The sequence below is a fragment of the Lithobates pipiens genome, unplaced genomic scaffold, assembly GCF_037356315.1.
Source record: "Lithobates pipiens isolate NorthernLeopardFrog02 unplaced genomic scaffold, aLitPip1_a1.2 Scaffold_28, whole genome shotgun sequence".
NCBI lineage: Eukaryota > Metazoa > Chordata > Amphibia > Anura > Ranidae > Lithobates > Lithobates pipiens.
This window is the reverse complement of record NW_027507789.1, coordinates 227455712-227474802: the sequence shown is the minus strand read 5'-3', so window position 1 is coordinate 227474802 and position 19091 is coordinate 227455712. Positions and strand designations below refer to the sequence as shown.

Here is a 19091-nt window from a genome sequence, read left to right as displayed (position 1 = left end):
CGGACATGGAATCGGTGCTCCCGATCGAGCGGGAGCACCGGTAACAGCGGCGGGAAGCGGCGGGAGGGGACGTCCCCTCCCGCTCCTCCGGCATAACAGCCGAGCGGCTTTTAGCCGCATCGGTTGTTATGCCTGGATAGCCAATCGCCTGCTGCAAAAAACGGTACCGGGATGATGCCTGCAGGTGCGGGCATCATCCCGGTATAACCCCCCGGAAGCCGAGTACGCAGATCTGCGTACGCTCGGCGGGAAGGGGTTAAACTTATTAAAAATTACATTTTTTATATTTTGGCTTACAATCCGATGGGAGATGGGATAGGAGAGATAGGTCTACATCCCTTGTAATAGGGAGGGAAGAGGAGAAAAAAAATAAATGCATGACAGGGCCTCTTAAATATGAGATATGGGGGGGGGGGGTTAAAAAAAAAAAACAAAAAAACCTCACATCTCATATTTACACTAAAACGCAATTAAAAAAATATAATAATAATAAATAATAATAATATGGCTCCTTTAAGAGCTATGGGCGGAAATGACGTCGCTTCCGCCCTGCAATGATATGGAGACGGGTGGGGGGGGTCATCTTCCCCCTCACTCATCTCCATGCCCAGCCAGAAGGACCAGATCGCCTCCGCTGCTGCCGACGGCTACGGTAAGCGGCAACGTCATGGAGACGGGCGGGGGCCATCTTCCCCTCACTCGTCTCCATGCACAGCCACAGGAAGGATCGGATCGCCTCCACCCTGGTGACGGCTACGGTAAGCAGTGGAGGGCACCGGAGTATGGTGGGGGGGGGGGGGCCCTCACTCGCCACCGATAGAAGTGATCCCATGGCAAATCTGACGCAGAGACCACTTTTATCTTGTGGCCGACCGAATACGAGGTTCCTGGGGTTATGGTAGCTCGCTGCTGCCATAACAACGCATATCGGGACGTTCTGCACGTGGTTAAAGTTCACGTGTAAAAGGCAGGTGTCCCAATACTTTTGACAATAGAATGTAGATGTGAACGGGTCCCTAAAGGCCGGTCAAAGTTCCTCCACCCCAAACTCGCTCATCCATATCTTTGTCGTAAACAAAACATGTTCCAAGCACGCGCGTCCTGCGAGCTCCCAGCGCGCAACGGAAAGCGCCCCCTTCGCTACTTGCGATTGAAAGCTTTCCAATCATGTGACCGCAGTGACAGCCAATCACGTGTTAATAAACCCCGCCCCCTCCGGCATCAGAAACCCCTTAAAAGGGCCAGCAAGCGCCGACGTTCTGTCAAATTCTCCAACCCGTCAGAAACTCCAACTACTTAACTTCCAGGTTTCTTTAAACCGGCATTAATTGGAGTTTGTGACAAATTGTTGGTTGGACACAACCCGGGCAACCGAATAGAGTCCGGTGCACGATATTATGAGCAGAGATTCTTGCTCCGCTCCGGTACTAGCCAACAAAATGGCCGCCTCCAAGGCAGCGACAACTTTGTCCCCCTTAGGCGCTGTGTTGTCAAAACAGCTGAATTTCCTGTGCCGGACTCTATGCCGTTGCTGCCACCAATTCATTAAAATCTCTAATTACTAAGGGTTTAAAATAAACCGGAAGTTATGTGGTTGCAGTTTCTGATGGGTTGGAGAAATTGACAGAACACTGGCGTTAAAGGTTACAATTTGCGTTAACAACAAACATGTTCTACTTACCTGCTCTGTGTAATGGTATTGCACAGAGCAGCCCCAAAGCTTTTTTTTGGATCCCCCACCAGCAATCCTGCCTCCTGCCCCCAATAGTAAGCCTCTTGGTGTGGGGGCACTAGAGATGGCTTGCTCTCAAGCATGGACACTGACCACACACACACACAGGCTCAGTCCTGCCCCCTGCTCTCTCCTCATTGGCTCGCTAGCTGTGATGGACAGCAGCAGGAGGTGATGACAATGAGGAGATAGAGACCTAGGAAAGTCACTGCTTTTATGGCTTGTATGGGGTGGGTGGGTGGGGGGGGGGGGTGTGAGTATGGGTGCTGCATTACCTTTACCTTAATGCATGGAATGCCATTAGAACCGTAGGTTGGACTTGTGTATTTTTTTCAACCTCACCTACAATGTAACCACTTCTAATTCACAAACCACCAGATAGATACTTTTTAACCCCTTCCCCAGAGCAGATGCGCATGCCCAGCTGGCGCGATGATGGTCAGGCACCCGCAATCGCTCGTGACAGAGCAACCACCGGGATCTGAGTGTGTAAAACACACAAATCCAGATTCTGTCAGGGGACAGATCGTGTGTTCCAACTAAGTAGGAACAACGATCTGTCTCCTCCTCTGTCAGCCACACTCCCCCGCCCCCCCCACAGTTAGAAACACCTCCCTAGGGAACACATTTAACTCCTTGATCGCCCCCCTAGTGTTAACCCCTTCCCTGCCATATTATATTATACAGTAATCAGTGGCTATGTTTAGCTCTGATCGCTGTATAAACGTCAATGAAGCAAAAATTTAAAAAAAAATTATGCCATAAATATATAAACCCATTTTGTAGACGCTATAACTTTTGCGCAAACCAATCAATATACACTTACTGCAATTTTTTTTTTTTTTTTAACCAAAAATATGTATTAGAATACATATCTGCCAAAACTGAGGAAGACATTTTTTTCCCTTTTTTTTTTTTAGGGATTATAGCAAAAAGCACAAAAGACTTTTTTTTTTTCCAAAAATTGGTCGCTCTATTTTTGTTTATAGCGCAAAAAATAAAAACTGCAGATGATCCACCAAAAGAAAGCTCTATTTGTGGGGGGGGGGGGGGGGATAAATAAAAAAGGACGTCAATTTTGTTTGCGTACAACATCTCAGGACCGCACAATTGTCAGTTAAAGCGACACACTGCCGTACCGCCAAAAAAAAAAAAAAATGGCCTGGTCAGGATGATACATTGACTCCGCTTCTCACCGCCAACGTGGAATATAAACCTTCTGCTGCAGAGAAGAAATTGTACAAAGCCGCGGTCCTCACACAGATGTGTATTTTATTATTATTATTCGGTTAAACCAAACATTCCCTAGATTCTCTGAGATTTAAAAAGTAACATAACAATAAAAAACAAAAAAAAACAAAATACATGATATACACTGAAGCAGCCCCAGCTGGGGGGGCCCCCCACGGTGCCAGCACACCACATGGCAGCGTGTTGGAATGGGTGCCAGACAGGCTCCGCCCCCACCCCCGCCAGAAGTCGCCTCCCGTGACGCGCATTTTTCTCTCATCACTGCAAATTGTGGATCATCTCTTCCTTCGCTATAAGATGTGTCGTCTTGTTTACCAACGCCATCAAAGAGTTCAGTTTCTGCGACCAATCGTTCAGGAGGTCGTTGGGGTCCTTCGGCCTCTGGAAGTTGATGATGCCGGCCAGTCGGTCCACCTTGGCGTAGATGGTTTTGTTCACCACTAAGGTAGAGAGGAACTCTTCTGATTCCTGAAAAAAGGGGGAACAGAAAACCATCAATCACAGTTCCTACGCCACAAAAATAGCCAGTCTAGTACTTCCTGAATGGGTGCAGAACTCTGCCTGCTGTTTGTTGTCATATGCTCAGAAATGGAGACTGAAAGGGAAAGTTATTGCGAGCCCCCCATTCTCCTCTTCTGCTCCTATGACAAATAAAACCTACTTATCTGGCTGCACAAGTACATGTAAAGCCCACAGTGATTTCCCAGAGGTCGTCACCGGTGAAGACGCTTCATTCCAGCTAGGATGTTCTCCCAAACTGGTATCGGGAATTTTTCTGGCATCTCCCAACACATTGCAGGTACCTCTGGATCAGGGGGGGGGCTCAAACTGGCAGCCCCTCCAGCTGCTGCGAAACTACAAGTCCCATCATGCCTCTGCCTGTGGGAGTCAAGCTTGTAACAGTCAGTTTTGCAATGCTTCATGGGACTTGTAGTTTCACAACAGCTGGAGGGGCCACCAGTGCGAGTCTAAACAGATCTGTGAAGCTTCCACACTGCCCCGATTAACCACTTGATGACCGCACACTGTACATCTACTGCGACAGCGCTGAGATATATAGATAGATATATTTATCTCTATATATCTCTATCTCTATACACACACTCTCTCTCTCTCTCTATATCTATACACTCTCTCTCTCTCTCTATATATATATATATATATATCTCTATACACACTCTCTCATATATATATATATATATATATATATATATACACATACATATACACATATACACACTCTCTCTCTCTATCTATATCTATACACACTCTCTCTATATCTATACACACTCTCTCTATATCTATACACACTCTCTCTATATCTATACACACTCTCTCTATATCTATACACACTCTCTCTATATATATCTATACACACTCTCTCTATATATATCTATACACTCTCTCTCTATATATATCTATACACTCTCTCTCTCTATATCTATACACTCTCTCTCTCTATATATCTATACACTCTCTCTCTCTATATATCTATACACACTCTCTCTATATATATCTATACACACTCTCTCTATATATATCTATACACACTCTCTCTATATATATCTATACACACTCTCTCTATATATATCTATACACTCTCTCTCTATATATATCTATACACTCTCTCTCTCTATATCTATACACTCTCTCTCTCTATATATCTATACACTCTCTCTCTCTATATATCTATACACACTCTCTCTATATATATCTATACACACTCTCTCTATATATATCTATACACACTCTCTCTATATATATCTATACACACTCTCTCTATATATATCTATACACTCTCTCTCTCTATATCTATACACACTCTCTCTATATCTATACACACTCTCTCTATATCTATACACACTCTCTCTATATCTATACACACTCTCTCTATATCTATACACACTCTCTCTATATCTATACACACTCTCTCTATATCTATACACACTCTCTCTATATCTATACACACTCTCTCTATATCTATACACACTCTCTCTATATCTATACACACTCTCTCTATATCTATACACACTCTCTCTATATCTATACACACTCTCTCTATATCTATACACACTCTCTCTATATCTATACACACTCTCTCTATATCTATACACACTCTCTCTATATCTATATATCTATACACACTCTCTCTATATCTATATATCTATACACACTCTCTCTATATCTATACACACTCTCTCTCTATATCTATACACACTCTCTCTATATCTATACACACTCTCTCTATATCTATACACACTCTCTCTATATCTATACACACTCTCTCTATATCTATACACACTCTCTCTATATCTATACACACTCTCTCTATATCTATACACACTCTCTCTATATCTATACACACTCTCTCTATATCTATATATCTATACACACTCTCTCTATATCTATACACACTCTCTCTATATCTATACACACTCTCTCTATATCTATATATCTATACACACTCTCTCTATATCTATATATCTATACACACTCTCTCTCTATCTATACACACTCTCTCTCTCTATATATAGCTATACACACTCTCTCTCTCTATATATATCTATACACACTCTCTCTCTCTATATATATCTATACACACTCTCTCTCTCTATATATATCTATACACACTCTCTCTCTCTATATATATCTATACACACTCTCTCTCTCTATATATATCTATACACACTCTCTCTCTATCTATGCACACTCTCTCTCTATCTATACACACTCTCTCTCTCTATATATAGCTATACACACTCTCTCTCTCTATATATATCTATACACACTCTCTCTCTCTATATATATCTATACACACTCTCTCTCTCTATATATATCTATACACACTCTCTCTCTCTATATATATCTATACACACTCTCTCTCTCTATATATATCTATACACACTCTCTCTCTCTATATATATCTATACACACTCTCTCTCTCTCTATATCTATACACACTCTCTCTCTCTATATCTATACACACTCTCTCTCTCTATATCTATACACACTCTCTCTCTCTATATCTATACACTCTCTCTCTCTCTCTATATCTATACACTCTCTCTCTCTCTCTCTATATCTATACACACTCTCTCTCTATATCTATACACACTCTCTCTCTATATCTATACACACTCTCTCTCTATATCTATACACACTCTCTCTCTATATCTATACACACTCTCTCTCTATATCTATACACACTCTCTCTCTATATCTATACACACTCTCTCTCTATATCTATACACACTCTCTCTCTCTATATCTATACACACTCTCTCTCTCTATATCTATACACACTCTCTCTCTCTATATCTATACACTCTCTCTCTCTATATCTATACACACTCTCTCTCTATATCTATACACACTCTCTCTCTATATCTATACACACTCTCTCTCTATATCTATACACACTCTCTCTCTATATCTATACACACTCTCTCTCTATATCTATACACACTCTCTCTCTATATCTATACACACTCTCTCTCTATATCTATACACACTCTCTCTCTATATCTATACACACTCTCTCTCTATATCTATACACACTCTCTCTCTATATCTATACACACTCTCTCTCTATATCTATACACACTCTCTCTATATCTATACACACTCTCTCTATATCTATACACACTCTCTCTATATCTATACATCTATACACACTCTATCTATATCTATACACACTCTCTCGCTATATCTATACACACTCTCTCGCTATATCTATATCTATACACACTCTCTCGCTATATCTATATCTATACACACTCTCTCGCTATATCTATATCTATACACACTCTCTCGCTATATCTATATCTATACACACTCTCTCGCTATATCTATATCTATACACACTCTCTCGCTATATCTATATCTATACACACTCTCTCTCTATATCTATACACACTCTCTCTCTATATCTATACACACTCTCTCTCTATATCTATACACACTCTCTCTCTATATCTATACACACTCTCTCTCTATATCTATACACACTCTCTCTCTATATCTATACACACTCTCTCTCTATATCTATATCTATACACACTCTCTCTCTATATCTATACACACTCTCTCTCTATATCTATATCTATACACACTCTCTCGCTATATCTATATCTATACACACTCTCTCGCTATATCTATATCTATACACACTCTCTCTCTATATCTATACACACTCTCTCTCTATATCTATCTATACACACTCTCTCTCTCTATATATATCTATACACACTCTCTCTCTCTCTCTCTCTCTCTCTCTATATATATCTATACACACACTCTCTCTCTCTATATCCATCTATACACACTCTCTCTCTCTATCGATCTATACACACTCTCTCTCTCTCTATATCTATCTATATTCTCTCTCTCTCTCTCTCTATATCTATATCCTCTCTCTCTCGATATTATATACACATCTGCTTTTCCAGGCAGGGAGCGCGCCGCTTGTACTGCGACTACTCACATTAGAAGCCAATCAGCGGGTGCTAGCCAATGGATGTTCCCCGGCACCTGCTGAACGGTGAAAGGAGACAGACAGAGCAGAGGTCTGCCTAAGTGAACAATGCAGATCTCCGTCCCGTCAGCGGGGGATGTGACGGATTGTGTTTCCCTGCAAAGTACTTCCGTTAGGTAGTATTCACACCTGAGCGTAGCGTCCGAGCAATTTGCTGGCATCTTTGGCGTGTTTCTATGCAGCGTTTTTTGGGCTTCTGCGTTTTTTTGTTTGGTTTATTAGCCAATAGACAAAACAATTATCTGTTGCATCGTTTGTTGCTGGGCATTTCAGCTTCTCCATTAGCTTTTATTTCTTAATTTATTAGAATTTGTTTTGTTAGTGTTAGGGATTGGAGTTCTGTTTAGGTTAGGGTTAGGAGTTAGGGTCATTTATTATTTTATTATAAAAATAATAAATGAATAAATAAATGTAAAATAAATTCAATAAAAGGATTACTAAGTAACAATAAATTAACTCTCAACTTAAACCCTTACCCCCTAAAAAAATAAAATAAACTAAAAACACCCTAAAACAAAAATCAGAATTATTAGTATTACAGTAATACCTCAGATTGTGAGTAATGAGGTTTCGCAATATGGGCTATTTTTTTAAATACTGACTCGGTTTGCGAGCGTTGTCTCGCAAGACAAGCAGGATTCAAGCCAATGGGGTGTGCAGAGGTGGGGGTGCAGGCGTGTGTCCGCCCGTGCCCCCCCACCTCTGGCCACATGCGGTACTGCAAACAATAGCAGTCATTGTGAAACAAATTATCTGAGTTTCCATTGACCCCCTATGGGGAAACTCGCTTTGATATACGAGTGCTTTGGATTAAAGGGGTTGTAAAGGTTCTTTTTTTCATTTTCTACATAGGTTCCTTTAAGCTAGTGCATTGTTGGTTCACTTACCTTTTCCTTCGATTTCCCTTCTAAATGTTTTTTTTTTTTCTTTGTCTGAATATCTCACTTCCTGTTTCTCCTCAGTAAACTTCTCACCATCATCCGAGCGGTGGTTAGTCAGCCAGAACAGCTTACTGAGGAGGAACAGGAAGTGAGCAATTCAGACAAAGAAAAAAAAAAACATTTAGAAGGGAAATCAAAGGAAAAGAAGTGAACCAACAATGCACTAGCTTAAAGGAACTTATTTAGAAAATAAAAAATAAACCTTTACAACCCCTTTAATCCATTCCAGAAGAATGCTTGTAAGCTCGTAATCCAAAAAGGTACCACTGTATTATTATTATTATTAATAATGTTTTTGTTTGAGTTATAGTATATGTATTTAATATTTAAGGTTAGAGGATATTATTTATTAATGTATTACATAATCGTTTATTTTACTCATTTATGATGATTTTTCGTTATGTGTGTATTTTACATTTATTCATATGTTACCATTTTATTATTATAAATTTTTCATTTGAGCAGGAAATGGCACAAAAAAAAAAAAAAAAAAAAAAAAAAAAAAAAAAAACGCCTGAATGTCGCGTTTCCATTCAAAAACGCCTGAATGTCGCGTTTCCATTCATTTCTACGGGAATTCAAATGAGTGAAAAGAGACACCCAAATCTGCCCGATTCGAGCGACAAAAAAACACTCCAGAACGTGTTTGAACTTCAGGCGTTTTGGAGTGGAGATGTGAGCCGCCTCCATAGAAAATAATTCATTTTTTTTTTCCCCCTCCAGCATTTTGGAGCTTCAAGCTACAAAACCATGAGGTGTGAATGGGTAGTAGTAGTGAAAGCAGCACACATAGTGCATATAAAACACTGGCTAGGCACACATTTAACCCCTTTCCTGCCAGTATTCTTAGCACCGATCACTGTATTAGCGTCACTGGTTCCCACAAAGTGTCAATTCGTGTCGGATTGTCCACTATATTGCAGTCCCACTGCAAGTCACCGATCACTGCTATTACAGTATAAAAATATAAAAGTATTTATTTGATCGTTTGTAGACGCTACAACTTTTGCGCAAACCAATCAATATACACTTATTGGGATTTTATTTTACCAAAAATAAGTAGCAGAATACATATTGGCCTAAATTTCTAAAAACCGCGCAAATGTAGCTCAGTGCTGTATCACAAAAAAATAAAAATAAAATAAAAAAATTGCACGCTCATGAAAAGGGGGGGGGGGGGGGGGGGGGTTTGAATAATCTGGAGGGCGAGTGGATAACGGGATGAGTTCCAACTTGAAGCAGATACAAGACATGCAAATTGCACACCCCACAGCCCAAGGATGGCGCAGGAGATTTATGACCAGCCCCCGCCCCCAGACATAGGCTCCCGATTACTCACATCGATGGAGAGATCCAGAAGCTGGGCCATTCGCTTCCTTGTGATCCGGGTGTAATACTTCGCCATGATCCGAATGTTCTGTAAAATGAAGACACAACACGCTGTTAGAGAGACAGACGGCCCCTCCCATCCCACTAGATTCAATGCATCATCGGAGGATTAGTGGAAGTGGCGGCACTCGTCTATCATTGGCTGCCGAAGACAGACAGACATAAATATTAGAGTGAGAGGACAAGTCAGGACATAAAGAAGGCCAATAAACCCAGCCCTAGGATATATACACCCAGCCCTAGGATATATAAACCCAGCCCTAGGATATTACCCGACCCTTTCTGAAAATGTAGCAGCTGAAAAAAAAAAAAAAAAAGCATAGGTGTGTACATGATTAAAGAGACGTATGGATTTTTTATTTGTTTTTTTAAATCATACTTGCCTAGCTGGCTGTAACACTGAAAAACAAGCGATCAAACACAGCCAATTGCTCGATTCTCACAGCTCTGTGAGCTGGTCACTGTAGCCACCGGATCTCTGCCCCATGTGCTCATTGGAGCACTGGGCTGTGGAGGAGCGGGAGGCTCAGGCTCTCAGTGGCTCACTGCTCTGCCCCCATGCCCCGTGCTCACTGGAATGGTGGGCTGTGGAGGGGTGGGAGCAGACGACTCAGCGTTCCCTGCTCTGCCCCCCACCCCTGTGCGTTCACTGGAGCACTGGGCTATGGAGGGCCAGGAGCGGCTGGCTCAAGCCATCAGCGGCTCTCTGCCCTCTTCCCTGCCCCCCCCCCCCCCAATGCTCACTGGAGCACTGGGCTGTGGAGAGGTGAGAGCAGGAGGCTCAGGCTCTCAGCGTCTCCCTGCTCTGCCCCCCCATGCTCACTGGAGCACTGGACTGTGGAGAGACCAGAGCAGCCGGCCCAGGCTCTCAGTGGCTCCCTGCTCTGCTCTCCACTCCCCCGCGTGCTCACTGGAGCACTGGGCTGTGGAGGGACGGGAGTGGCCAGCTCAGGCTCTCAGCAGCTCACTGCTCTGCCCCCCCCCCTCCATGCTCACTGGAGTGCTGGGCTATGGAGGGGACGAGAGCAGCCAGCTAAGGCTCTCAGCGGCTCACAGAGAGGCTGAGTCGGGTGTTGGTCCAGGCATATGGGTGGATCTCGATCATATGGTCACAATCTTTCCCAAGCCTGGACTGGCTGTGTGATGTTTGCTTCTGCCCGCTGTCTGCTGAGAACGGGTCACAGGAGTGCAGAATGAACTTCGATCCACAGAAGAGAGGTACAGCCAAACCAGCTTTCCCTGTACTTCTCCTTCAAAAGGACTGTAGCGCGTTTCTGTAAAAAGCGCATGTGTGAACCAGGACTTAGAGATTGTCCCACTCCAAAAATGGCCCCAGAGCTCACAAACGCAGGCACATTCATTGTGCAGGCTACATCACTATGGGGTTCATTTACTAAAGGCAAACAGACGGTTCAATCTGCATGTGCGGTTGCTTCAGAGATTAGTAAATGAGGGGAAGCTTCACTTAGCAAATACCCAATCACATGCAAGGAAAAAAAAAATAAAAAAAAATAAACACACACACGATTGGGATGATGGAAGTCAGCAGAGCTTTCCCTCGTTTGCCAAGCTCTGAAGCAACTACACTTGCAGAGCGCTCAGTCTATTGGCCTTTAGTAGATTTCCTCCTATGTGTCTTCAGCTGCTGCAATGCGGTGGGGATTTGCACCTCATTAGAACACACATGCCAAGATAAAAAAAAAAAAACCTACATGTTCCACTACACGATTCTTCAGGTCCTTCCAGTGCTTCTCTCCTTCCTCGGAGTAGTTGAAGACATCAGTAGCCACGCTGTCCAGCGAGCCCTCCCTCAGCTCCTTGCCGTAATCCTCGACCAATGTGCTCCATCGCATCAGCTCCATGGTGGTGAAGAGCTTCAGCAGATCTCTGGGGTAAGAACAAAAAAAAAAAGTCAAATATTATAAAAGAAAGAGATAGGAAGACATCTTTGTTGTGTAATGTCAAGTCACATGACCCAAGCGTACAAATCCTACATTGTGCTGGTGACAAGAGAAAGGCAGGAAGGGAACCTACCTTCTCTGATCATTCACTAGAACAGGGATATGCAATTAGCGGACCTCCAGCTGTTGCAGAACTACAACTCCCATGAGGCATTGCAAGACTCTGACAGCCACAAGCATGACACCCAGAGGCAGAGGCATGATGGGACTTGTAGTTTTGCAACAGCTGGAGGCCCGCTAATTGCAGATCCCTACATTAGAAGAGGAGAAAATAACCCAGCCTCTCACCAAGTATAATCCATTACCCTAAGGCCTGGTTTACACTTGTGTGGGGGCAGTAAAAACAACCGTCCCCAACCACTCCCCCTTTAACCACTTAAAGCAGAGCTCCACCCATTTTTTAGTTTATTAAAAGTCAGCAGCAACAAAAAGCATAGCTGCTGGCTTTTACTAAACCGACACTTAGCTGGCCCCACGGTCCAGCGATGTGGCTGCCCGGAGGCTAGCTCCTCTCGCCCTCCTCTGCATCGCCATGGTAACTGTGGGCACCAGGCCGTGACCACTTACAGCTTCATGGGCCGCGCGCATACTGCGCATGCACGAGTCGCACTTCGCTCTTATTGGCCAGCCGATCTTCTGGGACCCGAGTTGTGTCCCAGAAGAATGGCAGCAGGGAGGGACCGCCTAGGCAGCTGAAGATAGGAAGCAGGAAGTGGGGGGGAAGCTACACACACTCTCCGCCCGCCCCCCCCCCCCCACAAAAAAATGACAATCCAAATGTTCCGCTTTGGGGTGGAACACCGCTTTAAGGACCAGGCCTATTTTTCAAACTGGTGGGTGGTTTAAATATTAAAATAATTATATTTTTTTTGTTAGAAAAATTACTTAGAACCCCCCAAACATAATTTTTTTTTTCCCCCCCAGACACTGTAGAGAATAAAATGGTGGCCGTTGCAATATTTTATGTCACACTGTATTTGCGCAGCAGTCTTACAAGCGCAATTCTTTGTAGAAAAAAAAAAAATACAATAAATATAACATGTTTTTATAATTTAGCTTTTTTTTTGTTTTTTTTTTAAAAGCCTATACTTTAATACCCCTTTAAGCTGCAAAAGCAATTGACAGAGTTGTCCATGTGCAGCAACCGTGAAGCTTTGTACAGCCCCATAATGCCCCCTCACCAACTATTAAACACCCCCTGAAGAGAGTGATCCCCTGCAGATCTGCTTTCAGAGGGCAACACTAGCTCTACCTGTAAGAACAATGAATATCTCCTAGACGTGGACTATTAAGGGAGATATTGACTGTTTCCACAGCTGATGAGGTCCTTGACAGAAATGCGCACTGTGCCCTGAATGTGGGGCACACCGAGTGTGCCATCAATCCAGATCACTGTGCCCTGAATGTGACTGCAGCGTGCATTCACATGGCCGTAGCCCACGAACCTGGAAGGAAGACCAGGCGAAAATGAAAGCACAGAGAGCAGTGACAGCGCTGCTGGAGGGGCCTACGGAGCATACCAGATACTGCTTTAAGCTCAATCATTTTCAGGAGAATAATATAATTATATTACAGGAAAAATTATCCATACACGTAAAACAAATATCATTAGAAGATAGATGCAACCACTAGCACCAACCTTAAATCAATGGCTTAAAAGCAGTTAATCAAATAATGACCTATGAGAAAATGTTGTACTAACACAGAGGAGTACCCAAAAAGTACTATAAAATAGGGGAGATGTGTTATAATTCCCCAATGACTTTAGATAGAAGAGGAATGATACATTTAAAAGAAAGTGGGATTAAATGGTAGGTGGGATGTCAACCTGTGAGAAATGTATAATAATGTGGTAATTGTATTATGTTGTAGTGAATGCTGTATGTAAGAAGAATAGTATTATCATGAAATAGTATGTATATGCTTTGATATAATATAATTTTTTTTATTTTTATATATATATATATATATATATATATATATATATATATATATATATATATATATATATATATATATATATATATATATATATATATATATATATATATATATATATATATATATATATATATATGTATGTATATCTCAATAATAATAATTTTGAAGGGGAAAAAAAAAAGGAAGCGCAGAATAATTCTTTGTGACTGAGGAAAGCTGCAGATGGTGTTGGAACACTTTCTCTTTGAATTTGCAGGATTTTGATTATTTTTTCTGAAACCCATTTGGCTTTAGTATTTTTATTTCACTTCAACAATTATCTATATCTCAATCTATATGATATATAAGGATATAAGGGCTTTCGTTCTATATACACTGTATAATAGACTCACTGGGGTTGATTTAGTAAAGTTGGAGAGCACAAAATCTGGTGCATGGGAACCAATCAGCTTCTAACTTCAGTTTGTTCAGTTAAAGAGTAACAACACTTTTGTTGGGGAAAAAATAAACATAAAATAAACATTCCCCTCAGGGGGGAATCTCTCTACATTGCAGGGATTGTAGCAGAATCCTCCCTTTTGTTATTCTGAATTAATAGCTGTGTGTTTTTCTGTGACCATGTGGAAAGTGAATCAAGAAACTATTAGATAGATAAGCACCTGAAGGACCGCAACATACAGGGATATACAATGTAATACTGACATATAATCACACACATGGGTTGGACTTGATGGAGTTGTGTCTTTTCAACCTCACCTACTATTTAACTATGTAATGGAGGTGCTTTCATAATTATCATTCAGCTGCTGAACTTGCAGGGCTCAAATGAGGAAAGTGGCATTTCCTATTGGGAGTATCTCAGCAACAAAATTACATTTTTGTTGCAGGGAATGCCAAAAATCCAACTTAGTGGAGACTTCTTAAAAAAAAAAAAAAAAAAAAAAAAAATCAGCGAGCCAACTGCACAAGCAGGAAATGATGTCACTGCCAGTCAGTCACTGCAAATTGGAAAGTTACACAGACAGGTATAAATAGACCAGTTCAGACACACACACACACACACACACACACACACACACTTACTTGTATTTCGGGATTTCCTCCAGTTTCTTATCAGTGCTTATTCTGTGGACCAGGTCAGACTGCTCGTTGTCATACGGCGATAATATCACGTAGAGTACAACGCTCTTCAGAGCCTGGAGACAATATTTAGATATTCCGATCAGGATACAAAATCTGTGCAATACTTCCCTGGGGAAGCTCTTAGCATAAGAATTGTGCAGTAACAAAGCTTTGACTGAATGGATAACGAGGGGATAGCAGTCATCATAAGAGATCATTACATACCAAACATCATACAGCTCTGACCCCTCAAAATGCAGGACAGGCTGTGCAGATCTGAATTTGCACAAAGAAAAGCCCTGCCACTGCCCCATTATTCAACACAATGTAGATACTAAAGCAACCTACAGAGGGGGGCCAAAACTGCATTGTGAGAGTGCCAAGGAAGATGAACCAGAGCTCCTACTTAAAGGGTAAGTTCTCCTTTACAGAACATCTGTAAGGTGAACTTGCACTGGACACCACACCCAGAAACACCCCCCCCCCCCCCCGACCAAAGTCCCGCTGTATTGCAGTCCCGAGATACCCCATCCCATCAGGCACCGGGAGGCCTCATCTTTGGTCCAGGGATATAAAAGCCTCCTGGCAGCACGGGCTAGACAGATTCTGAATGGTCAGCGCTATCCATGCGATGGTGCTGACCAATTAGAACCCACTCTTGTCTGTACAAGAGGTGTGGATAGGAGATTAAGCCACAGGGATTTCAAATACCCAGACAGGTGAAGTGATGTCCCGGTGCCTAAGAGCGGGGGATTGCGGGACTCCGGTAGGGAGGGACCGGAAGGGTCCAGTGTAAGTTCACTTACAGATTTTCTGTAAAGGTGAATTTACACTTTAAAAGAGGAGCTCCAGTCTCCCCTACAAAATTAAAAACAACTTTTAATATGAGGACACTTTCCTGCCCAGGGATCCTACACAATCCTCACCTGAGCTGATTCTTCAATGGACTTCGGATCCAGATGCCAGCACATTAAAGCTCACGGCTTCACAGCCAACTTCCCACTGTGCATGCGCCAGCCACGCTTAGTGAATGGTCCTGCAGTCTTCTGGGACCTGTGATGTGTCCCACAAGGCTGCAGGTGAAGTGGGGGGGAATTGTGATCTCCTGCTCCGATTCCCTAGGCAATCTAGGTGGAAGTTGGATCGGGTAACTGTCAAAGCTAGGTACCTGCTGCACCCACCCCTCGCCCCAAAAAAAGAAGAAGCGCCAACTGTTAAAGAGGAGAGGCGGAGGAGGCAGCAAATAAGCTGAACTTCCCCTTTTGGATCATTCACATCTGCAGCAGAAAATTGCAGGTCTCTGCAAGACACACAGAAAACAAATGGTTTCCCATGTCTTGTTCACAAGAAAAGGGAGGTGGGATGTCCGGTGCGGAGCTGTGCGGGATCATGCACCATGTCTGCAGTTTCCCTCACAGTTCCACAATACAACGCAGGCAAAAACAGAAAGTACCACTCTGCATGCCTCTCATGTGACAGGAAGTGGGAGGGAATGAAGAGCGCCACTCAGAGTTTACAGCCTGCCTTCTCCTCCTCATGCTGGGTGTGGCTGGGATGCAGCCCCTCGGGCAGGTTTGTAAAGCTGGAAGGGCACTCATAGCAAGGAACGGAGTGGCGTATGCAATGAGGGGGACACAAATGGTGGGCAGAGATGCGGATAACAGAATGGCGGTATGTGATGAGAGGGACACTGATGGTTGGGAAGACTAATGGCGGGGGGGGGGGAACGACAGGCAGCAGACAGACAGGAGGGGAGAGACTGACGGCGGCAGACAAACGAGGGGGTTGGGGGGGTGACAGTGGGCATCCCTGACGAGAGTTCTCTGATGTGAAAGGGTCACTGCTGAGGGGAAACAATGTTGGAGTCTCAGGATGTGGGTATGACTGATGAGGGGGATGAAGACACAGAATGTGATGTCAGTCTGCACATAAAAAGATGTGAATGTAAACTGATGTATCTGTGCGGTTTTCCCATCAGTTGTCATGCACGTATGGTGTCAACAAGCCTTACAGTTGAGATTTGGGAGCACGGCTTCTGTACAGAGACACCCATATGTTGCATGCTTTACCTAGAAAAGTCAGCATAGTCATGATTTTCAAGCAACAATGTTTGGGAAAGTTCACCTCACCTGCTGCCATTTCTCGCTCTCGGCCTGGATGCAGGGGGTGTCATAGATGGCCCGGTAGTGTTTACATATGGAGAGGTAGGAACCTTCGTGTTGATCCACTTGAATCAAGAGGTTGTAATATTTTAGCTTCAGCTCCTGTGAGGTAACAGATAGGGAAACACAGTTAACATTTTTAAACCTGACACAAAATAACTGCAAACATATACTGGAACAAGCAGTCAAATAAATAAATTGAAAAAAAAAAAAAAAAAATCACACCTTAAAAAGTAAATAAAAATTAAAATTTGGGGACGGAGGTTCAAGGGGGTTAAAGAACGAGTGCCAATAATTTAGAAATAACGATCCAAAAGAAGACAAGAGACAACCCCAACAAGACAGCTGCCAATTGATATTCTACACCCCCCCCCCCCCCCGCCCCGTGTCACCCCACGTCCAGCCGTTACCTCGGTGTTGTCATCCTGAAAAAACTTGGTGTTGATCTTCTTGCTTATGATCTGAGTTCGGATATAATCCTTCACTGCCAGGCAAAGGCGCATCTGTTCCAGAATAAACTCCGCCTTCTCCTTCTTATCCATGGAGCCATACGTCTCCACCTGGATCCAAAAAACAGAAAATGTGTCAGACGACAACCCCCATCCTGGCCACACATCAATCCATCGGATACTTGTAGGTTTAGGAAACAAAGTATCTCGTCAAAATTAAGAGGTCAATTTCTAAAAGAGAGCCAAGATGTCACAATCTGCCCAAAACTTCTAAAAGATTTTAGAATTACATAATACACAGATTCTAAAGAAAAACGTCACTTACTCCCCTAATTTTTTATTTTTAAACCCTCTCACTTACCTGTTATTCAGGCTTATCCTCAATTTAAATGCCCGCCCTGTGGATCCAGCGTTGCCCTGCTGTAATCCACTGATCATGTGTAGCTACCTGGGTCCTGTGCAACCATCTTGGTACTCCTTAGTAGGGATCGACCGATATAGTTTTTTTTTTTTTTTTCAGGGCTGATACCGATTTTTCAGCTGCCTTTAAGGTCGATATCAGGAGCCGATATTCTGTAGATTTAACCACTTCCGGACCGCCCAACCGTGGCTATACGTTGCTACTTGGACGTTGAATACTGTTGTTATGGCAGCAGGTAGCTGCCATAAACCTGGTATTTTTCTCTACAGTGGACGGTCCTCTTTAAGATATAAGTGGTCTCTGCGGCGGATTTGCCACGAGATGACTTATGGGCAGCAGGAGAGGTGCCGTTGGAAGCAGCGGAGACTACCCGATCCTGTGGCCTGATGGGCAGGTAGTCGAGTGAGGGAATGATGGCCTACCCTCAATTCTATGCCCTTGGAGGACCGGAGCCACGTCAAACGTCACTTACAAAAAGGGACATTTTTTTTTTTTTTTTATTGCATAAGGCTTCACGTACACTGCTGCTGGTAAACAGACGTTTAGGAGCAGTTGGGCATTTTTTTTCAGCTGCCCCTAAACTCTAATCTATGTTGTTATCTTATCAGTACATGTACACAGGATCGTTTATAGCAATTTCTAAGCAGTTGATTTTAGAAGATTTTTTTGGAAAGCAAAAAAACAAAAAAAACAAAGCCATTTAGGATGGATGTTCAGAGGCATTTGAAATACCAAATGCCTGTAATGGAGATAGATAGATGTATATCCACAAATATTTTGCCTTTCATTAATTTCTATTTTAAACTGAAGTGGCAGTTTTAGAAAGTGAAGGGTCACATATATCTGAAATAAAACTCTATTGGAAGAGGTCTTAGGAATAAAAAAAATAATCTATGTCTTCAGGATGCCAATTCAGCTGGCAGATCTAATATTTATCTGCACACACATCCTGTCGGATGTCATCGGATACTTATGTACTCTTTGCTCCTAGTTACCTGAAGCTCCTGCAAGATGGCGGCGGCCTCATCCACAGCATTGCTCTGTTCCTTTATAGCGGCCAGGGTCTTCGTCAGCCGAGCGCGCTCAATCTCTACATAGATCTAAAAGACAAAAACACGGTGCTGCATTTATTGACTGAAAATCCAGACACCAGGCAGAGTTAAGGGTAACCAGGCCCAAAAAAGAAAA

The 19091-nt window shown here is 42.8% G+C and overlaps 1 protein-coding gene across 1 annotated transcript in view; it reads right to left on the bottom strand.

Moving 5' to 3' along the window:
• Positions 1-2984: 2984 nt before the first annotated feature.
• PSMD12 (proteasome 26S subunit, non-ATPase 12) overlaps positions 2985-19091 on the bottom strand; it is a 34110-nt gene continuing 18003 nt past the window's right edge. Inside the window, exons 5-11 of the mRNA XM_077460646.1 lie at positions 18899-19003; positions 17444-17593; positions 17001-17135; positions 14833-14945; positions 11560-11734; positions 9798-9875; positions 2985-3451 (exon numbers count right to left, since the gene is read on the bottom strand). Of these exons, the coding sequence (XP_077316772.1) occupies positions 3242-3451; positions 9798-9875; positions 11560-11734; positions 14833-14945; positions 17001-17135; positions 17444-17593; positions 18899-19003 (966 nt within the window). The 3' untranslated portion in view covers positions 2985-3241. The remainder of the gene's footprint in view (positions 3452-9797; positions 9876-11559; positions 11735-14832; positions 14946-17000; positions 17136-17443; positions 17594-18898; positions 19004-19091) is intronic.